General features: G+C 44.8%; 1 protein-coding gene across 2 annotated transcripts in view; it reads right to left on the bottom strand.

Moving 5' to 3' along the window:
• DYNC1I1 (dynein cytoplasmic 1 intermediate chain 1) overlaps nucleotides 1-21,371 on the bottom strand; it is a 251,207-nt gene that overhangs the window by 28,954 nt on the left and 200,882 nt on the right. For both annotated transcript variants that reach the window (XM_066627128.1, XM_066627126.1), the window contains exon 15: nucleotides 4,309-4,449. In XM_066627128.1, coding sequence (XP_066483225.1) covers nucleotides 4,309-4,449 — 141 coding nt within the window. The remainder of the gene's footprint in view (nucleotides 1-4,308; nucleotides 4,450-21,371) is intronic.

Here is a 21,371-nt window from a genome sequence, read left to right as displayed (position 1 = left end):
TCACCACTGGAGCTGAGTCAAAACTGCAGGGCTTCTAAATTCAGGCTAAAAAGACATTAAGAAAAATGGTAAAAGAACAAACAAAGTGGCTATGGTAAGATATATTGATTTTCATATACAAAACGTTGCTTCTCACAAAGCTTTCTGACTTCACTGTTTCATTGAAGCTAAACCAGAACACACTGTTTTCTCTGTGTGGTTCCTATTTTTAAATTTCTGCCTGCTTCTGGTATGAAAATCTTAAGCTTTGCATATCCTGGGGGGAAAAAACACAACATGTTTCTCTGTGTGTTTGCAGGCACACATGCATGTGCTGGGTGTGAGGAAATATATCCTGCAATGAAGAACAAGAAACACAGAGATGATTATTTGCTCATTTAAAACATTCATAGCCCACTTCTCAATTTGAAAAAAATAATAAAATCCTCATCACAGAGGACAATAAGATACAACTGAGGAAAAAAGCAATTTAAATTAATAAAACCATAATAAAACAACAAAAACTATCCAACAGGAGATATTAAATTATACCTCTCTTAGACCAGAGATTAGGCTTTGAACATTAAATTTTGACTGATTGCTAAATGTATTAAATATTTATGAATGCTACAAAATAAATAGAAAACTAGATGTCTTCATCATAATGTGACTATCCACACAAAAGTTAAGAGGAAGACTTGGGGCCCAATCCTATCCAGCTTTCCAGCACTGATGCAGCTGTGCCAACAGGACATGAGCTGCATCTTGTAGTGTGGGGGCAGACACAAAGGCCTCCTCAAAGTAAGGGAATGTTTGTTCCCTTACCTTGGGGCTGCATTGTGGCTCCAATGGTGCTAGAAAGTTGGATAGGATTGGACCCATAGTCACCTGTACTGATAAAGATCACCATCAGAAAACCAGTGAAGTGTTACAGGTCTAACAGCACAAGCATCTCTACTTAGAGGTAAGTATGAATGAGACTTACTCCCAGGAATCCTAAGCTTTTTCTCTCACCTCTTAGGGCACAAATGTGCAGAGGAAAAAGGACATGTGGTAAAAGGTATAAGGAAAATGTTTTTTTGTCCTGATGGCACACCAGCTTTCCTTGACAAAGCACAGTCCTGTACTGTACTGTACATGCTAACACAGAAATGCATCCCACTGTGTTAACTTGCATTTTAACTGAAATGCATGTCAGCAACATACGGTAATATCTGTGCTTACGCCCAGATAGGTGTGCAAAGGATTGCAACTGTAGGCCTGATCTATGCATGAAATGGCAGAATCCCAAGGTGTCCCAAGAATCACCACTTCAGAATGCAGGTGGTGGCTGCCATTGCTGAATGCTCACCTACATTCAAAAAAAAAAATCTCTATATGTTAAAAAACAAAACTAGCAGATCAGGCCTGCATCCGTTTTGCTGATTTTCTACATTATGAAGGGGAACATTGGAAAATGGCATCTACCACTTTATTCTGGAAAGCACTTGGAAAGAGAAACTGGGTACATATAAAGTTAATATTCTGCTCTTGGATAGATAGCTATTTTCTTTTCTTTTTTCCTTTTTCTTTAAAACTCAAAATTAGGAAGCACAGCAAAATTAAGAACGTATACAAGCTTCAGCTTAGAGCAAGAAATACTTTATAAATCCAATTTAAAATGTACCCTGAAAGCTTTTATGCAGGTACATCCCTTATTCTGTTCCTGCGAATCCTCTATCAAGTCCTGTTACTACAGGTGCACCTTCGCTATACATTTATCTATACTGAATAGTGGCCACTGAAATATGTTTTGCTGCTGTTGCACTGCACATCCTTGGTGATAATTTATTCTCTAATAGCACTTAGTTACTGATGCTGCTAGGTCTCTAAGGATGCTGTGCAGACACAGCAAAAGATTAGGCTTATACCCCAGTCTTAAAACACATAGATTTAATTTCAGGACATTAACCTCCAAAGAGTGCTGCAACTTTAAGATTTACTTTTGAGTAAAGATGCATAGGACTGGGTCCCATTCATTCTTAGGATAGCCATACAGAGGAGCAAGGCTTCCTGTTCAACAGGGCTTATTTGCAACTAAGTGTGCATAGAATTGCAAACATGCAACTCACTTCCATGCCTGTAGACTCAGAACTAAAGGCTATGAGCTTTAATGTGACTTACAGTCCAATCCTATACATGTCTACTCAGAAGTAAGGCCCTGTATAGTCAATGCGGCTTACTCCCACTTAAGATTGGATAAGATTGCAGCCTTAAGCCCAATCCTGAAGGCGGCACCAGGTGCAGTGGCACCAAAGAGGCTACCACTGAACCCTGCAGCCCCATGGCAGCCACCAGAGGTCTTCTTGGATGAAGGGGACACAACGAAGCTTCTCAAGTCTGCACCAGATATTTTGCTGGCACAGAGTTGAGAGACTCTGTGCTGGGCCTTCCGGTCCCAACCCCTCCTGCCCCTGTTCCTCCTGCCTTGTTCCACTCACTCCCCACCTCCACCTGCCCCGATACTACTTACTGCCAGCCAGATGGCCAGTGCACCGGCCCTCCAAGCAGTGCTGGGGCTCAGCAGTGACCAACCCTAGCCCAGCGCCAGCAACACCCAGTACTGGCGATACACTCGTAGTAACTACGCAAAAGAGCTCGGGATTGGGCTCTTAAGTCCTTAGTGCAGCCTGAGGCTGCAATACACTGACTATAGAATGTGATATATCTGTGGAGCTCTGTGACACTCACTTCTGAGTTAATATGAATAGGACTGTGTTATTCATAGCTTTTTTCTACATGGGTACAGAAAAGGGTTTAAGTATAGTCTCCTTTCCCATTGTCTCCATCACCCAAGCAAATGCTTATGGGATACTGCAGTCACTAGCATGTTACTTGCAAAAGGGAATGGCACCAACAAAATCAACAAGAATGGAATGGAATGGAACATATGCAACATGTTCACATGTTTGGAGAAGTGACCAAGAGAGGAGGTCATGTGACTTGCACTTCCTGCTTGTTTGTTTGTTTTTTGCTTCCAGGTAGTCTGCAACAGGGGGGCTTGAGCATCTCCCCTGCAGCAAAGTGCGAAACTTCCAAAGGTGTGTGTGCAATTTGCCAGAGGTGGGAACAGAGATGCAGGAGATCCTCCTCCTACATGAAAGTCCAAAAAAGGGTGGGGGGAGGAGATGTTTAAAAAAAGTTAACCATGACTCATTACCCACATAAGCCGAGCTTAAAAAATGTGAATCCACTCTAAGTTGGAAACTCTGCAAGGTAGCAGAAGGCACACCACTGGTATAACTGGGGGATGAGGAAGTGTACACATTACTTGTGTAGTAGAGAAGTGAGTCAGTATTGACAACATCTTTGGATGCTGTTCTTCAGGGTCATTGTGTACCACTTTCACATTCTGTACAGGGCCTATGTGGTGGTGGTGCTGATGAAGATGAGAAAATCACGATAGCAACACAAAAATACACCAGGAAGCAAAGTTTATCTCACATCTGCGCTGCCCATAGGAGGTGTCCCCCCACCTCTTTTCTCCCTCACAGCACAATCCTATGCATGTCTATTCAGAATTAAGCCCCACTGTGTTAAGCTGGGCTTACTCCCAGGAAAGTGCATAGGTTTGCAGTCTTACAGTATCTCTACTGCAGCATCATACTGCATTCCCCCATATTAGCCTTGCATGGAATGCACTAGGACAGAATCTTGAAAGCAGGGAGAGTGAGTGAGAAAGGGAGATGTGCTTGAACTGTACATGGTGGAAGAAGAGACCAGGAAAGATCTTGATTGGGGGGGGGAGGGAGGAATCTGAGTCTTTGTCCCTTGAAATATACAGAAGGAGAAAAATGGGGTGGATAGGCTTAGTGATTTTCAGCCATGGCTACTGGTGCTCCGTGAGCTGTCCACAGGTGTGCCACGGGAGTTTGGCAAACTTATTTATTTATTTAAAAATATCATTTATTAATAGGGCCACTGAGGGATGAGAACCCCCTGCCAGCAGTATGTTGTGCCTTGCCAATTGTCAAAAGACTGATTGTGTGCCTTAACCATTTTAGTGCCTTGTCAGTGTGCCATGAGATGAAAAAGGTTGGAAATCGCTGGTCTAGTAGGGGATGCTTTGAGATGCACAAGGGGGCAGAAAGAGAGGTCTATTCCCACTGGAATTAACAAGCAGCAAGAGATGGGGTGGGGGGAGAGGGATGGGTTGTAAGGAGGGATGCCTGGATCTGATGCAGCCAGCTTGTCCCTCCTCCTCCCTCCATCTCTCTCCCTCTCCTTGCAAAAAAGGGGGGACAGAAGAAACCCCCACCCATAGGGGCCCCGATCCCCCCCCCGCTTCACCTCGGTGTCATTATTCAGGTTCCAGAGATCCAGGCGACCCATCCCGTCCACGCAGGCAAAGAGTGCGGGATGCACTGGGGACCACATGACATCGTAGACATAGTCGGCATTGTCTTCAAAGGAGTAGAGCGGCTTGTTGTGCTGCGGAGAGAGAGGCAGAAGGGGAGGCATGAAGACTTCGTGGCGCTACTGCTGCCTGGGGCTGTCTGGCGAGTCTAATTAAAAACTTTGCACATTCAACCAAGTGTCATAAAACTTCCCCCAGATGAAAGGTCCTGGAGCGGAGGAAGGTGGGGCTGCGGCTGCAGCGGTGGTGCTGTGATGGGGGGGGCAGGCACTGTCCAGTGTGGGGGGGGTGGAGGCCACTCTGATGGAGAGGCAGGCACTGTCCAGTGTGTGTGTGTGTGGGGGGGGGGAATGGAGGCAGCTCTGATGGAGAGGCAGGCACTGTCCAGTGGGGGGGGGATGGAGGCAAGAAATGCAAAAGGGAGGAATCTGGACTGGGGGGGCAGATTGCACCAGACATTCCACACAGGTAAAGAGAGCTGCAGCCCATTAGTTCCGGGGGGAAGGAGGGAGGGAAGGGGAGAGGCGCTTCTGCATGTCGCTCCCACGAATGAATCAAATTTGTGGGCTGCCCTGATAAGCATCAGGAGATTCCCAGGGAGTGGAAGAGGAGCCATGCGCTGCGAGAACAAAGACTGCCACCTAGCGGTGCTGATGAGGCTGCGGCAGGCGCTTTGCAAGTCCTATTTGAAAACAAAACTCATGCAGGGAGACTTTTCTGCGGCAGGAGCAGAAGGGGACAGGGAATCAATCAAAACCAGTGGTTCCCAAACTTTTTGGAGGCCGTCAAGGCTGCTTCCTGCAGCCCTGCCAAGGGCTGTGGCTATAATGGTGATTAGGCAGCAGTGCTCCCCCCTCCCCGTAGCAGCTTGCTGAACCCGTGATGCACACAGCCTAATCTGCCCTGTCAGTTTCATAACCCAACAAACACTGGGTCATGACGCACTGGTGGGTCCCAGACCCACAGTTTGGGAACTGCTGATCTAGACTATTAGGGGGAAAAAAAGGTATCAGCTCATCAAAAGGCTACAGTCCGAATCCAAAGTCACATTTTGCAACATCTGGCCAAATTTTTACAGTCACCCTTCACTATCACAGCATTAGATGTTCCTGCAGGGGTTATTCGGAATGGTGTTTCTTTAGTCTGTAACTTGACACACATATTGTACAACCAACATGTTATTCCAGGGGTTAGAAACAAGGTGATGTGATTTGGAGCCACTGACCTGTGGTATTATTTAATGTTTGCATTTACGTTCCAGATACACCCAGGGTCTATTTTGGAGTTCTGACTTTCAAAGAAGCCTTTGGTGAGTCAGATTCCGCCCTCATCAGTCCGCACACAATGTACGTAGACCAGTGATTCAGTCCCTGATGGACAAGCACTGCCTCACTGGATCACTCACACGAGCAGCAATTGGAAGAATAAAACTGCATGACATCAGCCTTCCCTCCTGTTAAAGGGAAACTGCAATTCTGCAGGACAGGAGAACAACTCCCACATCTGCAAAATGGCATGCTTGAGGCCTTGCATCTAAATCCCATGTTGTTTTTTCAAACAGACTCATTTGCATTTTGCATCGACTAATAATTGAAAATAATTATTTTGAATCCTTATATTAACAGAGGCTTGAGATGACTGACTTCTCAACAGATGAATCATGATATTCCTTTTGGAATCACAGCCTGGGACATCAATCTCCCATCTACTTCCTGATATGTGTATCAGGACAGGAAATAAGGATGTACTAATTTGTCAGTGCTTTCTTATGTACATAACAATTTCACTATCAGATGGTATACTGTACTTATACTTTTCTCTTGCTGGCCCAAATTCTCCAGCGCAGCAAGTAACTCCCAGCAATTTCTCTTGCTGTTCCCAAAGGCTTCTTGTCCCAGTTCAGATAAGGTGATCAGCATTTTCTAGATATTCTGAAAACCAGCCTTCTATCTCCATCTCCACCCCTCCCGTCGCCCCCACAGCAATGAAAGTGTTTCACGTTTAAGGAGGGAGGTGGCAAGGTTCAGAGAGCACAGTTGCTGAGAGTATGGTGCCATTCTCTGACTTTTAAGTGTCTATGTGTCATTTCACTTCACAACAGACTGGAAGTTGGAGGCAAGTTTTAAAAGTACATCAGAATTGTAACATATAATTGGTCATCATGAATTATTCATGGCATCTGGCTCTTCTTAGGCTGATTTCTGAATAATGGCTTTTCTAATCCCTGATCAATTAATGTAAAATGAAACTTAAATGATAATGAAAACCCCAGAGATAAAAGAAATTAAGTATTTTCATTGCCTGTGACAGAAATGTAAACAATGGGATTTTTTGAATGTGTGCACAAGTGCGCATGTGTGTGTAATATAGCGTATGACCAGGGACAGCCCAGCCATGAGACTGACTGCAGTGCTCACTTCAGTGAGTTGGGGGAGGCAACAGGATGGTGGAGGGTGCCCCACAACCTGCACCCACTCACCACTTTCCCCACTCACTGCCTCCTTCACATCTGACACACTTTTGCAGAGTCTGGTCAAATTTTTGCAGTCATTCTTCACTATCACAGCATTAGATGTTCCTGCAGGAGTTTCAGAATGGTGTTTCTTTATTCTATAACTTGACACTCAAATTGTACAACCATGTGGGTCCAGTTGCCTGTTGTGTCCTTTCATGAGATGAGAATTTTACTAGTCTCCTGCTTCCCTGATGGAGTGTGGACATACAGTAAAAATCTCCCCATTCTCTTGGCAAGCACTGAGCGCTGAAGCACTGAAGGGCCCCATGTGGCTATATGCCCACTGTGGTAAGTTTCCCTGCTTAGACAATTGGATTCAACCACTCTTAATGTACAGTGACTACATTCCTCACTTTTTCCCTAGATAAATCAGTTCATTGAAGCCATCTGAGAATATCCCACAAATGCACTCTCATCTGCTTTCTAGAGACAAAATAGTCCTTTCTGTCTGCAGTGGACAGAAGTATCTCCATGACTAGGGCAGATCATATGGAGCAGAAGTGTCCGGAGTCCTCTGACCCACCTTTTTGCCATAAAAGAAGAAAGACTGAAAAAGAAACCACCTCAATCCTATACATATCTACTCAGAAGCAAGTTCCACTGAGTTCAATGGTTCCAGATAAGTGTGTACAAGATTGCAGCCTCAGGTTCCTTCCTTCTTGCAAGTGCACTGAATGAATGTGTCAGAACATTGGTCCCTACAGCTCAGTATTGTCTACTCAGCAGCAACCCTCCAGTGGTCTTTCCCACCCTTACCAATTGAACTAGAGAGTAAATTAGATGGAACTAGATTGCTAGAAATTGAACTAGAGATCTCCTATAGGCTATCATGTCTTCCGCAAGGGTACAACAGTATTTTTCAGGTAGTGTTCCTCCTTCTCTACCCACTCTGCAGTGCAGGCTAGGACACAGGTTAGGATGGCTAGATTTGTACAAATGTAATATGATAACTTCTCCTGGGGGCTGGGGATAAGAATAGACCCTCGGTTTGGCTGTACTTGTCGTAAGAGGCGACTAAACAGCCACCGGGTAGATGGGACTCGTCAGCCTGGGAAGGCAGCTCATCTGAGAGAAGGAAAACTCTGATCCCAAACCTCCACTGCCTTGTGGCTACATCCAGTTATGGAAAAGGCTTCAGGAGTCAACCTCGAGGCAGAATCCAGAGCCGGAGTCCCTGAGGCAGTTCATGGCTGAACACAGTCACGTTCTGGCAACTCCTGCGACGCCGCTGGAACCAACCGTATTGGCCTCTGCCTTTCCATTGGACCATTTCAGCAACGTGGAGAGGGGGGATTTGCTGCATGGGTAGCAGCCTATCCTCCATACCTACTTTACCCAGGCTTCGCGCACTGGAGAGGACACTCTGTTCCAGAACCACCATTCAGAGCGTGATACCATAGTCTTCCAAGACTGAAGGATGCCAACACTTGAATATGATAACAGTGGAGATGGGCTTTGGGCCCACAAAGGATGTCTTCCATAAGGCTCAGACTTTTCCTTTTACCTTACACATAAGGGTGCACATATATGTGATCCTGTCCTGATTCCCTAACTCTGTATTTTGAAAGAAAGGACCAAACTTTCAACACACACACGCTCCTTACACAACTGAAGTGGTATGTGTGTTCCTTTTACTCAGGTATTAGCACCTGAATGAAAAATATCTCATGGAAGGTGGTCTTTTTACAGGACTTGATGTGAACTAAAGACTCAGATTAGTGTGCTCATTGATCACATATGTATTCAAGTAACTGCATAGGAACATACAAGTTAGAAAACTGCCTGTGGGCATTTGCCTAGTAGAGGCCCATCAAACTCACACATACATAAGCCCCCCATGATGAGCAGGCAATGTATGGCTTATGAACAGCTCCTTAAAAAAATCTCTTTTGTTTGTAGCCTTCCCCCTTTCTATCACAAAGAACTGCTTGCATTTAAAAAAAAGATGAAAATAAGTATAGCTGCACCTTTGTATCAAGGGCTGACGTGCCAGCTGGTTCCCCTGCTTATTTGCATGGAGGATCTTCCTTAATCCAAGAGGCGCCACAGGACAAGAAGCTCCCTACTTAGAGGAAGGCATGTGGACACATTCACAGGTTTTAACTAGCATTTAACTGCTTAAAAGCTACAGTGAAATCTATCAGCTTTGCTTGTTTCATTAAAAAAAAAATAATCACACAGTGGAATAATGGATCTAGGCTCTCCAGGAAGACACATCTCTGAACTTCCAGAGCATAATATTGTCTCGTCACAGTTTCTTCACACAGTACACAATGCATTCAGTGCTTGTGACCGGTTGCTATTGCCCTTCTGCCTTACACCGAGCACCCGCGCCCCGCCATGGTGCCAAAGGAAGTAAAAGACAGGGATGTCCCAAAGTGCTGAAAACGTTTGATTTTAAGAACGTTCCATAGTATTGGAGCACTCATTGTACTGAGATTGGAAAGAGTTCTTCAGAGTCTTCTGACGTAATAGGTACTGTGTATATATTTTCAGTACTTGCTGGAACCATTTATATTTTGTCTCTGAGGAAAATCTCGCTCAAAACATACCAGGCATTAAGATTGGATTTTATCAGAACTTTCGTAAAACTAAACGTTCTTTCCAGCAATTTGGGGTCGCCCCATTATCGATCAACCCAGCCAGGTATGCCTTGATAGACATGGGCCCTTAGCTACTGATGCCACCCATGTATATCAAGCAGACTAAGGAATTTATACAGTTCTTAAACCACTTTCAAGACTATTTATACTGAAACATCCCTCTTCCAACAGAATACCATTCCCAGGGTTTGAAGGGGAATGAGGATGACTATTAAACCAGTTTAAACAGGTAGAGTAGATAAACCCTTAAACTTTCCAAAAGGCACTTTCCTTATATTCGAGCAGGCTGTAGGTTTCAGGGACAAGGGAAGGGAGGATCTGTCAGTCATTTTTCTCTGCCTGCCATTCAAGCCATAGGCAGTGAGGAAAGGCACAGAAGGCTAATACAAATCTTTAGATGTGCCTGCAGTCTGTTTTGCTTTTGTTAAGCCACAGAAACAGCACTTTACTGTTCACCAGGGTCCATCTCTGAGTGGACCAGATGAGCAAGAACATGTTGTGAAGTGCAGCTTTAATTTTACAAAGTGTATTCAACTGGGGTTGGTTACTGCAACTTATAACAGTTCCTCACACATTGCTCTTACAAGCTGTGTCAGGTGGAGGCACATTGTCCTGAACCGAATTCTGACATGTGGAGCACTTCTGGAAGTATGTGATCTCACTCACCTGAAATAATGAAGCTCGTCCATGGAGAAGGCCTGCAACCTCCTGGCACTTCTGGTGATGGATGCTGCAGTAACTGGTATAACTCTGTCTGATTTGGCCCGCTTCTCAATAGTTGCTGTTCCTACCTCCTCTCCATTTGTGAATGGGGCCCAATCCAAATTGGGGATGCTATTCACAGTTGTTATTTACAGGAAACAAGGGTCAATGATATGATTAAAGGCATGTCTGATTTGGCCCTCAGTTTCAGTAAGGATGGAGTTTTTTACACCTTGTATAGTCTACCATATTTCAATTTTTATAGCATCTTCTCCCCTCCATCTGACAAAGTGCAGAAGAGACTTTTCACCCTAAATATCCCTATGGGATGCAGCGCAAGCCACGCTGGTGCCACTGCATCAGCGCAGGGAAACTTAGGTAGGATTGGACTGTAAGTGTGACTTTTGTAATCTCTTTCATTCTGTTTCCTTTTTCTCCTTGGTGGGTTTGAATTTATTGTAGGTCACAGTTGCAGATAAAGATTATTGCATTTAAAAATTACTCTTGCTGCAGAGATACTACACAGTGGTTTGCTTAATTGATTTCTGTGCCAAGGATTTTTAGAAATGTACTACGTTTGAGCATAAACATGTGGCAATTATTATAAGAGGGGAATGAAAGAGGGCAAAAGGGACGGGTTCCAAGAGCAGACTAAATCGGGAGATAACATGATGATTAGGCTTTTGTGGTTTTTCTTGAAAGTCAGGGCATCATGGCTGAGCTTATAGGAACTGAGTGCAGGAGATTTTGCAAGAGAAGGTCTTGCTCCCTAGGGCCATTTTCACAAGTGATGACCACAACACTTTTTCGTATGGTACAGCATAGTGTCTAAGGGCACAATCCTAACTTGCGCTGGAGCAGGCAGGTTGACAGGCCTGCACTGCATCCAGTGCAAGTTTGGGGCCAGAATTGGTACAACCCAAGGCAAGGGGAAAACTCTCCCCTTACCTCATGTTTCACAGCACTGGCCCCACCTCAGAAGGTGGGGCAAATTCGAGTAGACCAAAGCAGCCAGAGGTTGCTCTGTGCCACCAGGAACAGTGTCAGGATCTGGCATAACCTCTGGATCCTGGTCCACCCCTGCCCACCTGCCCCAGGTCTGCCCACCACCCACCCTCCCTGGCCCCAAAATGACTCCTCCCCGCCTCCTCCATGCCCTCCCCACGCCCCCCAAACCCTTATGTTGGCTGAGCTTGGCCGATGCAAACGTACCCCACAGGGTTTGGATCCGGAGCGAGGAGGCCAGCGCAACACCTTGCACTGGCCTCTCCGACTCTAAGTTGGCACAAATGTGCCTTATGGCACATTTGCAACACCCCCGGATCAGCACAAGTGACTTATGCCAGCCTAACCTGGGGATTAGGAATGCACTGCATGACAGCAGTTCCTAAACTGGTGGATAGTGATCCACCAGGGGAACTGGAAATGGACCATTCCCTCTTAAGGGGGATCACAAACCAGAATTGAGGTCTGATAGCAAAATGGAGCTCATTGCAGCTGCACGGAGGGTCACAGAGGCAGCTGCAAGCCTCCAGGACCCTCCAGGAGGCTGCATGATGCCCCAGGTACATGAGGATGTCCATGGGTCCCCACGGCGCCACAATTGTTGCGGTGCTGTCAGAGCCACCCCCCACTCCTGCCCCACCCCTGCAACAACTTTGTGCAACTTAGAACCACTGGTCTGAGGGCACAATCCAGAGAGCGCCCATGGCTGGCACAAGTCTCCCTTCAGAAGAGGGAGGCCTGCCTCTGAACATGCACTGGCCTTCGGATGCTGGCCCAAGTTCTGTTTGGCCAGCAGAGGAAGTAAGCCTGGTCCAGCCAAGTCAGACCAGTGCAGGAGGATCTGGGGATTGGTGGGTAGGATGGGAAGGAGGTGTTTCAGGGCAGGGGGAGGGTAGGCAGTGGTTGAACAGAAGCAGGACCCTACTTCCAGGCAGCCCAGGGCTGCTCAGATCTGCGCTCTCTCTTTAGGTGGTGCAGATCTGAGTAGCCCCACTGGGGCTGCTGAGGCTTTACCCGGGGCTGGTGTAGAAGGACATTCAGTTGGAGGTGAATGGCAAACGACCAAAGAGACAGCCGAAGCAGCACTGGCTCAACACACTGCACGGTGGCATGAAAATCACCGCCTACACCCAGATCAAGCCTACAGTCGAGGGAAATGGCGACTCCGATCAGAAATAGCAGACCCTGCCACCACATGGGACAAACACTAAAGAAGAAGAAGGGAAGCGATTCACATTGCCCCGGGCTGAGCCGCTTTCGACCCCAACCCCGCGTTGGATGCAGGGCAGGCCAGCCAGCCTCCCAGCGTGGGTTAGGATTGGGCTGTGAGCTACACATCAGGAAGTTCCTCAGCTCCCCAGCTGCATTATGAAGATAATAACACTTTCCTTATACAGCTGTTGTAAGATTACCAGATAACAGATGTGAAGCACTCTGAATGTTCAAATGAAGTATTCAAATGTTAGGTGCTACGGTCTGCAATGTTAAACTCATGAATGTTGCAAATGTGACACAGCAGCAATAATATTTAACCTTTTTCAGAGCCAAGACACACCTTTAACTGCCAAAATCTACAACACTTTTGTTGTGTGGAAAAGCAGAGAGCCCACTTTTAGTTGTTCTGTATAGTGTATTTCTCCTTTCTATCTTTTTTCAGGTTTTTTTTTTTTGTTTCCTTATAAAAACACTTGTATCCCATCTTTCTATCACAGATCCCAAGACATCTCATAGGACAACATTTAAAACAATCTCTTAAAAAAAACTAAGCAATGGGCTGTATCCCTCCTAATGTGATAGGTTCATCACAACTAACTAAGGGCGCAATCCTAACCCCTTATGTCAATGCTTTCCAGCACTGGCATAACGGTGCCAATGGAACATGTGCTGCATCCTGTAGTTGGGTGTCACTCACAGAGGCCTCCTCAAAGTAAGGGAACATTACCTCAGAGTTGCATTGCCCTTGTGTCAGTGCTGGAAAGCACTGACATAAGGGGTTAGGATTGCGTCCATAGGCAGATTAGATTGCAGTAGTCTCAGAGCAGGTGATTGGCCAAAGGTCACCTAGTGAGCTTTATGGAATTTGAACTGGGCACTCCACAGTCTGAGCATAACTTTCAAACTACTGTCTCACACTGGGAGCCCAATCCTACCCACCAACACCCACTGATGCAGATGTGAGATAATGAATAGAGTGTTGGTCTTGGACCAGGAAGAACTGGGTTCAAATCCCTGTAAATTCACTGGTATTGTTAGGACAGTCACTATCTCTCCAACTTCCCAGGGTTCTGTGAGAACAAAGTGTTAAAAATCTATACATGCTACCCCGAGCTCTTTGAGGAGAGATAGCATGTATAAGAGAGGTGTGACAGATAAACAGTTTAAGTCTCACTTGTGAAAATGCCAAATACTGAGGAAGAAAAGACACTGTGAATTCCTCAGGCCAGACAACACCTGACTTTTGAAAGAGATTTGAAGATGTGTTAGAGATGGGGGGGGGGGAGCAGTTGACATTGACAGGTAAACTGGTGATTTAGTTAATCTCCTTAACGGTTTTAAGCAGTCTGCTGAGAAATGAGTCATACCACTGGTGTCGCAATGTTTACAATGTGTGAACTCCTCTCTCTCTCCCCCTTTCTCTCTCTGACTCCTCCATAACTGGAAACCTTCTACAGCTAAGAGTGGTGAAATTCTCAAAGGAGAGGTGCTGTTGCCCAAGCTACAAGGTGCTGCCCTGATTCAATAACCAGAAGCACTGTCCTCTTTTGCATTAATTCATGTACACTGAGGCCAGCTGCCACCATTGAATGGATTCTGGCCAAGAAAAGTAGCACTGGCTATTAGTCTCAGCATTTAGATAAACAAGAAGTATTGGGATCTCTGGCTACCATCACATTATTTTTCATCAATCTCCTTCATTTCTACCTTCCTACCTGTGCTCCACTACTGCATGAGAACATATGACGAAACCAGTCTGACCAGGGTAGGGTAACAGTCAAGTGAACTTAACAGCATTTATATACCGCTTTTCAACAAAGTTCACAAAGCGGTTTACAGAGAAAAATCAAACAACTAATGGCTCCCTGTCCCAAAAGGGCTCACAATCTAAAAGATGCAAAACACCAGCAGACAGCCACTAGAAAAGACACTGCTGGGGTGAGGAGGGCCAGTTACTCTCGCCCTGCTAAATAAAAGAGGAACACCCAATTGAAAAAGTGCCTCTTACCCAATTAGCAAGGGTTAATTTATTCTTCCTTTTCTAATTTAGGGAGAAAGAGAAGAAGAGCAGCAGCATAGTGCACAGGCAGAGGCGGGCATCCCCCATCAATCTGCTGCTTAGGGCAACAGCCTCAGTTGCCCTTATGGATGAACCAGCCCCAATGATGCTTATGCCAGTTTGGGGGAAGAGGGGAACTAACCTGGAACAGATTACCAGATTCAGCCCTTAGTTTTGCTTCCTCTTGACAAGCTGTTAAAAGCCTAATCTTCAGCTTAACAAAAGGACCACAGGCTCCCATAGGAGTCACACTAGCCTGTTAGGTGTTTGAGACAGAGCTTGGGCCATGTGTCATCACAATTAGATCTGTAGACCAACAGTGTCCCTGAACAAGACCTTCTTGATGGTAGCACTGAGTGGTGGAATTCCCTCCCTAAATAGGCTCACTTGGATCCTTTGATTGAAACTTCCTGAAGAATGGTCCAAATGATATTATTTCAAAAGGCCTATAGACGCGGGCTGACATTTATCTTCACATAAACCGGTCATTTTCTTATTTACATATTATGGGACATTGATTATATCTGAGTCATGGGTACGGCTCTTATTATGTTTCATTTGTCCTTTCTATAATCTGTCCTGCGTACCTCAGAAAAGAAGAAAGAGGGATACAAATGAATAAATGAACTTGCTGCACCAGCACATAAAATGCTTTAAAATGCGCAGTGGAGCATAAGACACGAAGTATCAGAGCAACATCACACATTTTGGTGCTGCACCTAAGTGAGAGGTTTGAGTAGAGAGGTTGTTAATAGCAGCATTGTAGGCAGATGAGACACAAGCACCTACCATCAGTCTGCAACCCTCTTGCCATCATCTGCAAGATAGCCCATTAACTTCAAAGGGACTTCTCTAGAAGAAGTCGTTTCACAATTACAGCTGAAGGCTAAATCTTCTGCTTCATTCCCAGCTTCCTTTGTCTAAAGCAGCCTTTCCACAAATGTATATTTGGCAGCAGACTTGGCCTCTAGGGCTGATCAGAACTGAAAAAAATCTACTTACATTTTATTATTTCATAGCAGCGCTGTGCTGGATTTATAGGAGGTCTGATTTTCACTACATTCATTGCCATTGCACATGAAATGTGCAGTATTTCATTTGCAAAATGAAATTGTTTGCGCCCATTTGCTGCCACTGTTTTGAAAGGGAGAGCACACACCCATGGTCCCCAGGCAACTGATCCAAGGCATCTGCATCCAGGTGCACACCTGGACTGTTGGTGTAACATTGGATTGTTACTTACTTACCTAGAGCCCAATCCTATGCATATCTACTCAGAGGTCCCATTATAAGCAGTGGGGCTTACTCCTAGGTAAGTGTGGATAGGAATGTAACCCTATTTACTTAGGAACCAGGAACAAAGATGCTAATTTATCTCCCATCTTTACAAAGGCTCAAAAACTTCAGCAGGAGTTCAACTCCTTGCAAATCAGCTATCTGATTTTTGAATAGCCTCAGGGCTTGAGGCAGTTATCTGATCTTTTTTATTGGAAGCTCTGCTCGGCTGCTACAGGACCCATCAAAACCAATAGGTCCCAATAGTTTGGGAGCTGCTGCCTTAGAGGAATATTGGAAGGGTTAATATATCCCAAGTGCTTTGAGAGGGCTGTACAATAAATATCATTATTACTATCCCACTACACTGCACTGCTTTCAGTGGGCTCTGCATCTACCTTCTCCTAACTAGTCAACTACGAAGAACTGGAAAAAGATGAGGCAAGTTAGTCCAGTTGCTTCAGCAATGGGAATGTACTCCCCCCTGTTAACCTAGCTCTGTAATCCACTGTTGGCTTTGTGGGCCTTTGAGGAAGCCTGAGTTTGAGATGTACTCATTCAGACTTGAGATACCAAAGACAGAGTTCTGTGAACCAAAGTTCAGCAACGATGATCAAAAGATGTGGGATTCTGTGAACTGCTGAAGAACCTCCTATCTGTTGTCAGATGGCTTCAGTTAGAGAAGCTGAGTGGCACAAGATAACATTCGCTGAGAAGAGGCAGTCCTCTTTTGAAGATGTACCTAGTATTTTTTGACTGCGTTCAAGTGTAATGTCTCAACTGGCCTCTCAAGAAACATACTAGAACAAAGGGGAGGTGTGGATGAAATAACCCTTAAAGTGTGAAATGTTGGGTCTTCTCTACTAGTATACCTGTGCCTATGATCAGAAAAAAAGATGATAAGACAGCAGGAAGGGTTCCTAGAGAGAGACCCACCAAAGAGGGTCTGGATCATCTCTTCTGGATCATCTCTTTGATGGAACATCTCTCCAATCTTTGCCAGCGTCTCCAAAACTCTGCTTATGCTCCTTTCCATTATCTTCTTTTCTTGTAATGGCTGGAGACAGGAGAGATTGTAGGAGCTTAACAGACCAATCCACAATAACTCCCCAAGTGGTGATGTAGCATCCACTGTATGCAGCATCCGCTGTATTCCATGGATGGGTTTTGGCATGTTGAGATCTCCTCGATGTAAAGGAACATTTGTTCCCTTGTCCCAGGTTAAGTCCCGATAGCACTGGTACATGTCTGCATTGACCCATGAAGGTGGATCAGGCCTGGGAAGGGGGTTAGGATTTGTCAGGTGCTGCAGCCACCAAACCCACCCCCTTCCTGGGCACAACCCACTCTTCACAACGCCCCTCTTCTCCTTGTTCCACCCACCCCCACTTCATTCTACCCTCCCACCTCCCTCCTGACCCCTGCACAGCGTTATATGTACCGGCAGGTGTCCTCGGTTCATCTTCACACAGACCCAACTGCAGGCCATTTGCAGCGGTGGCAAGACCACGTGCTCTTGCGGTGTTGTGTTTGTGACATGTGCAAAGTGTGTTATGCTGGCAGAATGCACATAACGCGCCCAGAAAATTGGGCCATAAATAAGAGTCACAAAGATAGAACTGGGCTATCTATCTGCTGGGAATTTAAAGATATTAAATTAAAGGATTAAATTAAGTTAATTAATTATTAATTATTAAAAATATCCGTCAATTAAGAGTTTGCCTCATATTTCAATGTATTCAAGAATATTATATATTCACCTCTCTGCAGTTCATGCAATCTTTGTAAATTTATTTAGAAGACATCTATATTGCCTTTCCACAGGCTACAAGACTAGGACTCACGCGAGGTTTTTAACTTGTAATGTCCATTTATTTATGGAAGGCCTATTTAAGTCATATTTTGATAAGGACATCTTTTTTTCTTCAGTGTCTTGGGACTATCTCCCCAATACTGTCCCCCCGCCCCAGGTAAATAGTTTTTAAACCCTTCACAAGGAAGTTCATAAAACTACTGAAGTGGCAAAGTATGTTCTGCAGGGCCAAAAATGTTCACAAAACATGGTCACCATTTTGGCTCAGGGTCATAATTATGTACCTCATACAATTCATCTTCTGTGGAATGAGCCCCAATTTGCTCATGCACCAAAACTGGTGTGCCAGCTTTATTTATTTATTAATCTAACTCTGGTTACGGTGGAACAGATAAGCAGAATCAAGAGGAACATTGTGGAATAACTCAGAGCCGGCTGGAGATCACCTGACTTCACTTTGGTTTTGCTCCTTCAAATTACCTAGAGAAAGACCATAATCTTCTCCTCATTCAGCTGGATGAGAGCCAGACCTCTGGCTCCAGAGGTAAAGGGCAAAAAGTAAAACTCCTGTCTGAACAAGCAGCTCCACCCATTCCTCTGAGTCAGTTTGGCTTCTTGACAGCAAAATTGAGCTCTGAAGAAAATTCATTCAATGCCTTGCTTCTGGACAAAACTCAAGAAGCTGAACTTGTGCAACACACAAAAATATTTCCATGAAAGCCAGTATACTGAATATTCTGCAACTGCATTAGCATAGTTCCCTGGAATGATTAGTATGCCTTTTGTATGCTCTTTTTTTGTATACAACCAAAACATCATTTCTAAGATAAAAAAATATTATCTCTTCTTGGAAAAGGTTAAAGAAGATATTTAGCTTTATACATGTTGGGGCAGCAACACACATTTGAGTGCAGAGGAGGAGAGCCATGTAAATATATCCCACCAAGTTACTAGCCCACAAACACCTTCCCTATATTGCCTGTGTCAGCAATCTGAGGCATGAGAAGAGAAAGAAAAAAAATCTAAGTACTGCATTTCTGTCAGGTTACCTAGAGGTGACTCTTGCTTTCCACAGGTCACTGGCTACACAAACCGGATTGGTGTATTTCTAGATAGCTTCTTCCTAAACTCCTGGCTGGGTTCTGTGAGAAGGCAGCCCTGTCGTCATTGCAGGAAACCAGCCACACAGGCTATGCATCCCATGCTCACCCCACACTGGCTCCTGCCAATCTGTGGACTGGTATGACCCAGAGGAGCCTGCAAGTCTGCATTTGCTCTACCACTGAGCGATGGCCCCTCCCTGCAAGAACTACAAGCATCCCTTGCTTAGCAGCGCCTGGAAGTGCTCTTACTTGCAGTTGCCACTAACTTTTAAAATTGGGCCAAATCTGCAAGTAGACTGGGAACAGAATGCTACAGATATTTTTCAGCAATGCTCTTCGGGGTGGGGGGTGAAGATAATTTGTTTGAGGTCTGCAAGAAAGTCTTGCTCGTCTCCCAACTTCTGCTGCAACATTCACTCTGCAAAGGGAGATGGAATTTCTTTTCTGAATTGTGTATAACTTATAAACCAGATTATGCCACCCACGCTCACGTTCATACCAGTCGTCTCACTGAGGTATGGCCATGTGGTTTTCAGTCCAAGGCAGACTAAGAATGCTCTATGCCACTTCTGTCTTGCCGCCTTACTATGTGCGGCTGATGATACAGTCTAGCTTAGCCCTGGATGATTAATTAGCAGGGACTGCAAAAACAATAGTTTTTCAACACTGCTTTTTGCTTCCTCATCAGTACAGTTCAGCAGGGTGCAGGAGGTTGTGGAAAAGACTGTGGATGACCTTTTAGCAAACAAGGTGTGTAAAATGATTTCTGGATTCCAGGGCATGGTCTGAGTGCTTGTCATACAGCCACCTTGGTAAAGCTAAGCAGGTCTGATCTGGTTAGTGGCTGGTTAGGAGACTGTCTTGATTTCCATGATGGAAGAAAGGTGGACTATAAAGGGCAGAAGTCTGGTTTGGTGTTTGAGCTGTCACTTTGCTTGAAAAATCTAAGCAGGATTGGTTGCTTGGATGGGAGACCAAGAGGTTGCTGGTGTGTCTGTGCGCAGGAGTGGAGTATGGAGTCAGCAGGCAAAAAAAACCAAACCAGATAACATCTTTGAGAAACTGGTCTGAAGCTTGCTTGCAGCTGCTTGTGACAATTTGGAAAGGGCAAAAGCCAGTAGCCAAGATAATGACTGCACCATGAAAGGGAAACCTGGAGAAATGGAGATTCTATGAGATTTTCATATAAAATAATACTTGTAAAAATCTCATTGAAAAAATGGATTTAGGCTCACCTTGCCTGTGTAAACCACCCTGAGCTTATTGAGAAAGGTGGTATATAACAGCAACAAACAAAAGTGTAGTGCTAAATGCAGAAATTCAGCTCTGGTCTCTCTTGCAACTGAAACTTACATCATCTTGCAGCTTACTTATATCAATTGGTATGCTCTCTCTCTCTCTATTAAGAAGACAAACAATAGTGAAGTCAGCTCATAACCAGCTGCCTTTTGGGTTTGCCAGACCAAAAGATGACTCATAACTTTAGCAACTAATCAATAACACTGCAAGTATTGAAAACTGCAACATCATCACCAAAAGCAAATATAAATCATTAGCAAGGCTACACTTTTAAAAATAAATTGCCTACCAATGAGATAAGTAAATACATACATCACCACCTGTTTTGATAAATTTAAAAGAACAATGAGTTCTTTTGGAAGCTGTGGCACTGCTGCTCTACCTCTCCAATGCAAGAAGCAGCTGAAATGGCATGAAATAAGTCATGCTGCCTAACTGGCACATTAAAACCAAGGGAGGTAGTCAGAGTATGCTATTTGAGCTTAACTGCTTCCCTTTCCCATTTTAACTTCTTGCTAGCAAATGCTAGCAGGTGTGGCAAAGAAAGCATGCCGGAATTTAGGAATGGCCAGCTTAGGGGAGTTCACTTTGCAGGGAAAAGTTGGTGTGCACCAGTAAGAGCAACTTGGGTCTGCTTGGTGGGAAATGAGCCAGAGCAATTTCACCACCTAAACTCCAAAGCCTTTGTCTTAAAAATTCAGTTTATGTTAGTTTACTGTGCACTAGACAGATCAGAGAAATGCAGCAGGTTGGAGGACCACAAAGATAGATTAAGAAAACAAGAAGATATTATATCCTAGCTCCTGGACCAAGATGGTGCAAGTGGGAGGCAGAGGAAATTGACTTGAGAGGAGGGAAAAGATTAAAGGCACAGCTTCCTGCTGATCCCACTATCCCTGACCACATAGCAGGAAACCACATATGAGAGTACAAGCATACCAGGACTCATCTGTGCTATTAAATAATTGCACAAACAATTAAAAAACAGGAGCCATTCTTAAAGTATATCAAACAGGAGAGGAGGAAAGTAGCAAAGATGTGACAATCTGTGGCAAAAGGGTATGGGTTGAAAAATGACAAAATATGGTAACCTAAGGCTATGAGAGTCTTTTAATAAGTTTGATTCTCTTAAGGCCAAATCCTGTCCTTGAGCTATGTTGGTGTACCACCACATATACCAGGACAATGACAGCCCCACTGACATAGAAGTGCTGACAGATGCACTACAGACACTGGCATAACCTAAGAAAAATGCTGCTCCAGTGTAACTTAGATATAGTTCATACACTGACACAACTCCACTAGTGGAAGGGCCAAAATGGGGAGGAGGTGGGGGGCATGACATGGGAGTAAAAAGGCAGAATCATATGATAAATTCTAACCCCGTTCAGGTGATGGACACACCTC

The sequence above is a fragment of the Tiliqua scincoides genome, chromosome 5 (genome assembly GCF_035046505.1).
Source record: "Tiliqua scincoides isolate rTilSci1 chromosome 5, rTilSci1.hap2, whole genome shotgun sequence".
Lineage (NCBI taxonomy): Eukaryota > Metazoa > Chordata > Lepidosauria > Squamata > Scincidae > Tiliqua > Tiliqua scincoides.
This window is presented reverse-complemented; position numbering and strand designations above follow the sequence as displayed.